The sequence below is a fragment of the Trifolium pratense genome, linkage group LG5 (assembly GCF_020283565.1).
Source record: "Trifolium pratense cultivar HEN17-A07 linkage group LG5, ARS_RC_1.1, whole genome shotgun sequence".
Classification (NCBI taxonomy): domain Eukaryota; kingdom Viridiplantae; phylum Streptophyta; class Magnoliopsida; order Fabales; family Fabaceae; genus Trifolium; species Trifolium pratense.
The window spans coordinates 52,795,723-52,806,289 of NC_060063.1; the positions used below are offsets into that span (position 1 = coordinate 52,795,723).

At 31.9% G+C, this 10,567-nt stretch overlaps 1 protein-coding gene across 2 annotated transcripts; it reads left to right on the forward strand.

Annotated features, from left to right (window-relative positions):
• The first annotated feature begins 3,634 nt into the window (after window positions 1-3,634).
• LOC123885263 (hydroxyproline O-galactosyltransferase GALT6-like) lies at window positions 3,635-7,459 on the forward strand. Of its 2 annotated transcripts, none has more exons than XM_045934538.1 (7): window positions 3,635-4,753; window positions 5,536-5,777; window positions 5,860-6,150; window positions 6,237-6,365; window positions 6,452-6,625; window positions 6,799-6,906; window positions 7,034-7,459. In XM_045934538.1, exons 1-7 carry the CDS (start codon window positions 4,000-4,002, stop codon window positions 7,241-7,243), a joined length of 1,908 nt encoding a protein of 635 aa, XP_045790494.1. In that variant the 5' UTR covers window positions 3,635-3,999; the 3' UTR covers window positions 7,244-7,459. The 2 variants fall into 2 exon arrangements, with proteins under 2 accessions (XP_045790494.1, XP_045790493.1); XM_045934537.1 differs by having other exon boundaries at window positions 3,791-4,753; window positions 5,857-6,150.
• The last annotated feature ends 3,108 nt before the right edge of the window (window positions 7,460-10,567 follow it).

Here is a 10,567-nt window from a genome sequence, read left to right on the forward strand (position 1 = left end):
TAATTAAGGACATTTATTTGTTAAGAAATAAAACAACACACAGATGAGAGACGAGACTCTCATCTCATCCCATGACAGTACATTTGCATTGCAGGCTGCAACCACTTTACTTCCCTCATTCTAATCATTTGTTATACACAAGCTCCAATATTTTCCTTTCTTGTGTCATTAAATAATACTTATTTCCTCGAGACACTCATAGTCTTAGGTATATTTGCTCATGTTTCATCTATCACCAACTAGTATTTATCTTACTTGCATAATTTATTTGAGAAAATGAGTCTCCTCTATAACCAAAGTCAAATAATAGTACTGTCTCCATCCATCCATCCATCAAAATACTGCAACTTTTGAAAAAAGAACAAGCTCGTGTATTTCTCTTCAGTGTTGTCCCTTTTGAAAAAAAATGGTGGTGATTCCGGATTAAGTTGTCCATGTTTATTTTATATTGTTTTTTTAATTCTTTTGATATATTTTAAAAATTAAACAAAATTTACTATCACATATAAACGGGGTCACTTGAGAATTAAGATTAACATTAAAAAAAAATACTAAACAAGATGTGTTGAGTTGAAGTTACCTTTGGTCTCTGCAGATTAGTCTCTCCAGTTGCGTCCGGGGATACCTTTGGTTTAAAAAAGGTTTAATTAGTTAAATGGTCCCTTAAAAATATTTTAGGTTTCAAAATGGTCCCTTAAAGAAAAAAAAGGTCTGGATTGGTCCCTTAAAAACATATTTGTGTGTGACATCGGTCCTTTCCATCAATTTTTAACCCAAAAATTATAAGGTGGACCAACATTATAAGTGGTCTGCCAAAGACCTCTTTAATTTTTTTAATCTTAACCATTTATTTTTTTGTTTAAAAGAGAGCCATTGGATTTTGTAGGTATATTATATCTTATGATGAACTACCAACACCAAATTTTGTTATACTTTTCTTCATCTTCTTTCTTGTCATCTCTTCATGTTCATAAACATCTTCATACCTTAAACAAAAAAAAAACCAAATTTTAAACTCACTCAAAAATATTTGTTAAAACAAAACTAACCAAAAATAAAATTACGTAATTGTGATTTGGGACTTTTGTTTTTAATTGTGATTCTTTGTATCCAATGCTCTTCACTAGTTCTCTGTTTCTTTCATCCCTTGCCAACCCTGAATCCATTTCATTCTACTGTACAAAACTTATGTTAAATCAACTATAAATCCCCTTCATTCTATTACACAACCCTATCAATTTCAATTGACCCAGAACGAGGCTTTCATCTCAGCCAGTAACAACCTTCGTTCCTCTTTCATGACTCTTCCGTTTCACCGCTAGTAACTGTCACGCCGAACTCGTCGTACTACCTCCTCTGGCACCACTTTCTCTTCCCCAGGAATAACATACAACCCAGAAAATTAAAATTAAAAAAACAGATAAATTAAAACCCAAACAACCTAAATCTAAAATACACATTAACAGAATCCATAAATTATAAGTCAAAGTTTTGATTTTTAACCTAAATCTCTTACTTTGTTGTATCAGATCTGAGCCAAGTTTGTTTTAATTTCTATGTTTTTTAATTTATGAGTTTGTTTTATCAGATCTGAATTCGTTTTAATTTCTGGGTTTTTTTAATTTTTGAGTTTGGTCTATGAAAATGTTGTTGAATTGAAGATGAAGAACGATGGAAAATAGAAGACAAAGAAAAGTAAAATGAGATTAAGTGTAGGTGGTTTATCATTACATCTACAAGATCTGATGGTTGTCTTCTTAATTAAAAAATCAAATGGTTAAAATTTAAAAAATTAATGAGGTCTTTGGTGGACAACCTATACAGTATAACATCCACAATGACACGTCACTTCTTTGACGGCAACTAACGGTTTTTGAAAAAATTTTGACAGAAAGGACCAATGTGACATACAGAAATGTCTTGAAGGGACCAATTTCGACCTTTTTTCTTTAAGAGACCAATATGAAACTAAAAATATCTTTAAGGGATCAATTAACTAATTAAGCCTTTAAAAAAAAACTCTAAAGTAACTTATAATTGTAAAAAGTTAATTCCAATATTTAATCAAGTAACTTATTATGTTTAATCAAGTACCTATCATTGTTTTTTTTTTAAAAAAAAGTGCCCTATCATTAATCAAAATTTAACAACTAATTATAAAAATGAGAGTGCATTCATGAGATGTCAAAAAACATCCATTTCAAAATTTGTTGGAAGTTAACCAAGCATTAACATGTCATATCGTGTTTCTAGATTGTGGTCTCACCGCACACATGTGTTTCTAGACGGTGTTTGTTGTTGGTCAAGACCGTCCAAAGCGGAAAATGTTCCCATCAACAACATTTTCTAAACAATTAATTACTAATAGATAATTAAACTCACAGGTTAATAAATTTCATTTAAAAAACGTGTCTAGGAGTACAATTTAGAGAGATGTAATATATAAATAGATTTTTTTAAAATTTTTATTATAAAAATAAAAATAATTGTAAATACCACATGCAAATTTACTTATGTGACTTGTAAATATTGATTGATGTGTAACTACTCTCAATAATGAAGGGTGGAGTAAGCCTCACCATATAAATATTAGGGTTTAAATTTTAGCCGGCCTCATTAATGAGATTTTATTATTGAGTGATTAATCTACTTGAAAAAAAATCATTAAAAATAAATATTAAAAAATTTGCTAACATGTATTTGTGATTTTAAAATATTAGTTATAGTTAAAACGGTTTAACTATGAACTATGACTTATTATGCACTCAATACTCCAAATGCTATTTATCAAGTCATAGTTATATCTACGTGGACAATGATTCGAATACCACGTTACGTTAACATGATTTGCTACATATGTTATATGAGTCGATTAAAAAACAATTTTACATTAAAATTTATATTCTAAAATAATAAAATTTTCAAAGAAAAGGAAATTAATTCTTAAAATGATATATGAATTATTATCACACAATTTTATTTATTTATGTTAAAATGGACTAAAATATATATTTTAAGAGTTTAATTGTTATGCATTGTCGGTGTTATAGATATAGTCTTTATTCAATAATTAATATATTTAATATAAGATATAGATTAGATAATAAACTTAGTACTTAACAAACAAACATTTTCTTATAATAAAATACAAGATAACATCGAGCAAAAAAAAAAAGATAACTTATAATCCCTCTAGTCCTAAATATAAGAAAAAAATTATTTTTTAGATTCATTGAGTATCTAATGTATCTGGTTCAAATACATTAGATTCTCAATGAATCGAAAAAGTAAACTTTATCTTACGCAGTATTTAGAATCGGAGGGAATATTCATTATAAGTCAGGTTATTGACTTTTTTTTTTCAAACATAGCCCAACTCAATATTTTAAGGATTTAATTGATATGCACCGACGGTGTAAAATAATTTTACATTGTCAACCAATACCAACCATGTTTTCTGCCACATCACTCCACTTTCTTGATATGACATGGCAAAATAATGGCTGTTTATTGGACGATGGTGTAAAACTATTTTACACCGTCGGTGCATATCAATTAAACTCATATTTTAATTGGTTTAAATTTGTTCTCCCAAATATGAACTTAACAAACTTATAACCTCAACTATCTTAATAGGAATTGGTTGTCAAAAATCAAAATCAAACAAACTATATTCATAGGAATTGTCTATCCTTAGATCATTCAATCATGGTTTATGGCCCAAAACAAAACTTGAGTCAAATATAATAAATACAAATACAATTTCTATTTAGAAATTTGAAATCAAATTTTCCTTTTTCTCCTAAAAAATTCTTCCAACTTCATCACTTTCCTAAAAAAAAAAAAGAAGTTCCTTTAAAACCGTTTCCTTTTTGTGACCTTTCCACGTAATAATACTTTTACTATTAATTTGCTACCAACGCCGACTCAAAAACTCTCTCTTTGACTTTTTTGAAACCAAACCAAACGCAATCGGAGCAAACAACAACAGCAACAACGATGATGATGACGACGACGACGAAGAGAGCAAGAACAACAACAAAGGTACAAAACATGTTCATCTCTTTATGTAGACAAAGATCCTTTCACATTCTCATCATCATCGCTGTTTTCTATGTTCTTCTTTTCACTCTTGAAATCCCTTTCGTTTTCAACAAAACCGCCGTCACTCGTTCCGAAAGAAACGCTTTAGAACAACAACAACAGCTTCAACCGAGTCAGATAACTCAACTCACTCGCACCCGAAAAAATCATAATTTGATTCTATCTGGATTGGTACTAAACGACGCCGCATTTGATTCCGAAGTTTATCAATCAGCGTGTCAAGTTGGTAAAAGGGTTTGGGAAGAACTTCAATTAGCGAAAACCCCAGTTCAAAATCAAAACGGTGTCGTTTTGAAACCGGAGAATTTAACCGGGTTATGTCCTCGTTCGGTTTGGGTTACCGGGTCGGATTTTGTTGGGAATGGTAGTTTGATGGTGATTCCTTGTGGGTTGACTTTAGGGTCACATATAACGGTTGTTGGGAAACCGTTGAGAGATAGGGATGGGGAAAAGTCTCAGTTTGTGATGGAATTGCAGGGTTTGAAAACTGTTGAAGGTGAAGAGCCACCTAGGATATTGCATTTCAATCCTAGGTTGAAAGGTGATTGGAATGGTAAACCTGTTATTGAGCTTAATACTTGTTATAGGATGCAGTGGGGTACTTCTTTGCGTTGTGATGGTTGGAAATCTAGGGCTGATCAAGATACCGGTAATCATCGATTATTCTAACTTTATATTATAATTTTATGCGTGTTTCAATGTTTAGATTGATAGTAAAATTTAGATGTTTGGTTAGTAATACTGGTTTTGACTTGAAGTAATGAAAAGTAGTATTTGTCTATTTGAGTTTGTTTGAAAATATTAGATTAAGTTCTATGAAGCACGGACACGACACTGACATGTCGACACCGATAATAATTTGAGAAAATGACACAATTCAATGTAATTATAAGTGTCGGTGTCGTGTCGGTGTCCGACACAGACTTAATCCGAGGAGTATCGGTGCTTCATAGATTATGTTTTATATTGATTTGATTTTAGAGTAAAAACATTGAGACATGTTATTTCACTTTTTAACTTCAGTTACAAGTAAGTCAATTGTGCAAAGTGAGTGTGTTTGGTTGGATTATGAGAGTGCAAACGCCCATTGGTATTGAAGTTCTGAGTCGTAGATTCTAGGTTCGGCCATGGTTTGGAACACACTGAAAATGAAGTTAATTTAGTAGTATTACGTTTGTTGTCAAATGTTGACTTGAATGCAGATTATATGGTGGATAAAAAGTGCCTTGATTTTGGATTTGAATGATTAATGTATTAAATTGATGAAATGAATGTACTTTTACTATGTAGGTTTATGGGCTTATGGCATAGATAAACTATCTTGTTATGAAATCGTGCGACTGCAACAGTGCAGTTCATTCTTGATGTATTGTTTATTTGTTGTCATTGTGATGGCTCTAAATTGAGTTGCTTCTTTTGTGTTCGGAACAGTTGATGGACTGGTGAAGTGTGAGAAGTGGATTGGGGGAGAATCAGGAGATGATAGGCAAGCAGTGGAGTCGAAATCAGAATGGTGGTTGAAGAGACTCATAGGTCGGACAAAAAAAGTATCAGTTGATTGGCCATTCCCATTTAACGAGAACAAGCTATTTGTTCTTACTCTTAGCGCTGGATTGGAGGGGTATCATTTTAATGTTGATGGGAGGCATGTGGCCTCTTTTCCTTATCGCACTGTGAGTAATGAATGTCATTCAACTTGCTGACCTGAAGTTGGATTTGTATCATTTATTGGTTTTGATTTTTTAATTTCAGCAGGGCTTTACTCTTGAGGATGCTACTGGACTCACTGTAAAAGGAAATATTGATATCCATTCTATATTTGCTGCCTCCTTGCCTTCAACTCATCCTAGTATTTCGCCACAGCAGCACCTTGATTTTTCAACCAGATGGCGTGCCCCACCACTACCTGAATTTGGCGTGGAACTGTTCATCGGCATCCTGTCAGCTGGAAACCATTTTGCTGAGCGGATGGCTGTGAGAAAGTCATGGATGCAGAATAGCCTTATCAAATCTTCTGAAGTGGTTGCTCGTTTCTTTGTGGCACTGGTAATGCTGACGGGATGACACACCCTTTTGGTTTCGTGGTTATTTATTTTCTGCAGGATTCTTAAAATTTCAATCTTTTTTTACAGCACCATAAAATAGAAATTAATTCAGAGTTGAAGAAGGAAGCAGAATTTTTCGGAGATATTGTTATCGTTCCTTACATGGATAACTATGACCTCGTTGTGTTGAAAACAGTGGCTATATGTGAATATGGGGTAAATTGCTGTTTGTTTAAAATTCTCAGTTTGAAAAATGAATAAAATTTCGAGAGGATAGATAATATCTGCTACATTATTTGTAGGTTCATACAGTAGCTGCAGGGAACATCATGAAAGGTGATGATGACACATTTGTGAGAGTGGACGCTGTTATAAACGAAATAAGGAATGTTCCGGATTCTATGAGCTCTTATATTGGGAATATAAATTATTACCACAAACCCTTGCGCCATGGTAAATGGGCTGTGACATATGAGGTAATCAGAACTTGTTGCAATTTCATTTTATTTTTGTTGTTACGGAGCGAGAGTTGTCTAGGATGGAAAATTATGACTTACTGTTTTCTTATCACATTAACTTAAACATAAAACACTGGCGATGCTTTGTGTTACGCAAAGATTGATTTTTATTGGTTGCATTATGTTTTCAGGAGTGGCCAGAAGAGGATTACCCACCATATGCTAATGGGCCGGGGTATATTCTGTCTTATGATATTGCAAGCTACATTGTTTCTGAATTTGAGAAGCATAAATTAAGGGTTAGTGTAAAAATATCGCTGCACACTTTCCCTGTTGTCTTTTTTTTATTTGATCAAGTATCTCCGTGCCGGTGCATATTGCATTCATTGTGATTAAATTTGTTGTTTTTCTTTCTTTTTAATGCAGTTGTTCAAAATGGAAGATGTGAGTATGGGAATGTGGGTAGAGAAATTTAACAGCACAAAACCGGTACATTATTCGCATAGCTTAAAGTTCTGCCAGTTTGGGTGTATAGAAGGCTATTACACAGCTCATTACCAATCTCCAAGGCAGATGATGTGCCTTTGGGATAAATTGCAGCGGCATACAAATCCTCAATGCTGCAACATGAGATGACAAAGTGGTGTATTATACTCCATCTTTGTATTCATTGAGGAACAAAGGAAACAAGTTTTGCAGTCATAGCTTAGCTTTTGAATATTTGTAAATACAGCAGGAGCTCAGATAGAAACCTTAGCACTGTATAAATGGCCTTTTAAATTCCATTATTTATATATTCTTTTGATAAGAAAATTTCATTACTTATTGTTATACCTTAGGTACTGTTTTGAAGATGCATGGGAGGATTGGGTTGATTCAAATTCTCTCTGTTCTTATAGATAGATTGTTATGAAGGAGATGTTTCTACATAGAAACTTTGACCCTAATAGACTTGAATTTGATTAATGGGAGATTTTAGATATTATGAAGAATCTTATGTATCCAAAGGTGCTATGTGCTATAATGATTCAACAAAGAATATTTTCCCATGGTTTCTTTAGATACACATTTAATTTTTAATAAACTTAGGTTTGTGATTCTTTAAAAAAAATTGATTACATTTCAATTAGTGGAAAACTCTAATATGGCCCACTTATACAAGTGGTCTATCACATATCACTAACTTAAAAAATATTTAAAATTTTATTGACGACATATATTATTGTTTGAAAGAATAAGTTAATAGTCATTCTCATTTTTATATTGAAATAATCTTAATCATGTCATTGTTTTAGCTATAGAGATAAAGAGACTTTATTTTATTTTTTTAAAAAAATATTGTTGATAGCCGTTACAATTTCAGATAATCTTAAACTCTAGTCAACAGTAAATTAATTGTGAAGTTGTTCCACCGTAACATTTGCCTCAATTACGTATTTCAGTACTGTGTGTTTGTTTCAAAGAAAGAAATTGTAGGAGTAATTGTGAATGGAAATTAAGGAAACATGTCCATAAGTATGGGAGACATATTTGAGCATCAACCTATAGAAAACAAGTGACATGTAGGAAATGGATGTTGACTTGACCTACCTTGCTACCATGCCATTTATGAAACACATGGACCTTAATTGGAAATATTACATTCTAGACTCCTACAAGAATAATTCATGAAGAACTCAGATATCTTACTGCACAACCATCACCTATTGAGAAGAGGTTTATGATTATTGTATTTTCCATATAACATCATATTTCAGGAGAATCTTCTCCGTATAAAAATATATCTCATATATATTCCGCATTATTATAAAATAAAATAAAAAATCACATTTATGCCTTTGTGAGGTAAAAAAAAGACAATACTCATTGTGAATGTAATGGAAGGAAAATCATTGGGCCTCTATGTGATTTTGAACAACAAATTTCCTTTTGCCACCCTATCCCATTTCTTGCGCCCCTACGAAATTACTAAAACACCCCTGTCTCTGTCCGTTATTTAGGTAGCAGACACTCCAAAAACACCATACCTTTATAACGTCCGCTACTTAAGTAGCAGAAGAGTAAAATGGAAAATGCATAAGGCGCGTGAGTAACCGGTACGATGACAAAAATAAATCTCTTTGAACTATCCTATAGGACCAAGATGGGTATGACCTGTGTTTTTATAATAGGATTTTTTTTTGGACAAAACTTATATGCATTTCTTTAGATGCTGTTTTTCCTGTTCATCTCACAAAAGGTAGTTATTTATATTTTATAATTAAAAAAAGAAAAAAAAATGTTTTTAAATAAAAATAACTTTCCCATGTATCTAGCACAGTAAAAACTGTGTATATGGAACTGTACATAAGTTTGGTCCTTTTTTTTTTACCATTCTACCAATTTTCTCATGTGCCCTACAAAATTATCAAAATACCTACTTAAGTAGCGAACTAGTAGCGGATTCTGTCCGCTACTTAAGTAACAGACTTTATAAAAATGAGAAATTTGAAAAAAAGACACCCTCCTAATATGAAAATTTCAAGATTTTATACACCCGCTACTTAAGTAGCGTAAGAGTAAAATAAGAATCTAGAAGGGCGCACACAAGAAGGTGGTAGAGTGACAAAAAAAAAAAAAAAGAATTCTCTTATAATAGGGTGTGACAACGAATTCTAGTTAACAATTTTGCTTAATGAGATCAATGATGAATATGATGTGATGTTTGTAGTATTCTTAAACAATGTAAGATGATCCTCCATTATTTCCCTTTTTATTTTTTGACACAATTATTTTCCTTATTTTATGATCTAGTATATTAGGTGGTACTAGTATCTAACATGGTTGCTCATTTATTAGTAATAATGGACTAATGACATTCATATTTTATCATAGCCCCTATGGTTAATTATCATGTTATCTCATGTTTCTTGAGCTAAAGATTATAAATGAATTGCAATGAATCATTGAGCTTTCAATGGATTTTACTTTATAGACACATTCTCTTGGTTACTTTGTAAAAACTCATTCCTCATATTCATTCTACATTGGAGAGATTGCTTGTGTGAGATTTGAATATTCTAAAACAAATAATTAGTTAGTAAAGTGATAAAATCAATTGCAAAATTGATATTTGATCATATCTATGATTCGTTATATTCCTATATGCAAATGTAATATCAACTTTGATTTATATATTCACATTGTAGATTAACTTTACAATTTAAAATAAATTGTCCACTTTAAAATAATGTGATATATAGTGGTTAGTGCTATGCATTACCATTTGTGCTATAGCTTCTTCTATTATTGGCTTGCTACACAAATTTGTCTTGTTGCTGCATGCACGCAAGTACACACAACTAGTAATATGATTCTATGAAGGAATTTTTTAATTCAATTATTTAGTAGTAAATCAGTACATTTTACAAAAGTTCATATGAATCATCAATCCAATCCAACTACAGCTTTCAGAGTTAAATAATAAGCAAGAAAGTACACTAGAGCTTTCTTGCTTAGTGTCTTTCTTTTTAATCATTTTCGTTTTTATCCTTCAAGACAAACTCTATATATTCCTTTATTATTTTTTTTATACTTTCCGACCTAAAATACACTTCATCCGTTTTAAAATATAAGTAAAAATTAGTTAATAAAAATTAATGTTTCTAGTTTTAATTTTACACAAAATACATCAACTTTAGTCGATCAATTTTTGCTTATGTTTTGAGATGGAGGAAATAGAGCCTTAAAGAGCGAGAGAATGTTGTAGATTGTAAATGTTGGCTAGCAACGCCTAAAGGAGGGATATAGAAAAATGTTTACCCGATGAGTTTAGAACACAAGTTAAGCTTTATAATAGGAGCATTAGGGTTTTAGGACTCATTGTCTCAATTAAGAGAGCTTTGGACATTATGTGAGGATATTAAGATCCAACCGTCCTTATTGAATATGTGGTCTACATCCATGATGTCCGTGTCGCCG

What these genes read in the sequence shown, in the direction of transcription:
- LOC123885263 (XM_045934537.1), top strand. Translation starts at nt 4,000, where the DNA reads ATGATGATGACGACGACGACGAAGAGAGCAAGAACAACAACAAAGGTA. An exon ending in CTCGTTTCTTTGTGGCACTG is followed by an intron (nt 6,151 to 6,236) that starts GTAATGCTGACG and finishes CTTTTTTTACAG; the next exon opens with CACCATAAAATAGAAATTAA. An exon ending in TTGAGAAGCATAAATTAAGG is followed by an intron (nt 6,907 to 7,033) that starts GTTAGTGTAAAA and finishes TTTTTAATGCAG; the next exon opens with TTGTTCAAAATGGAAGATGT.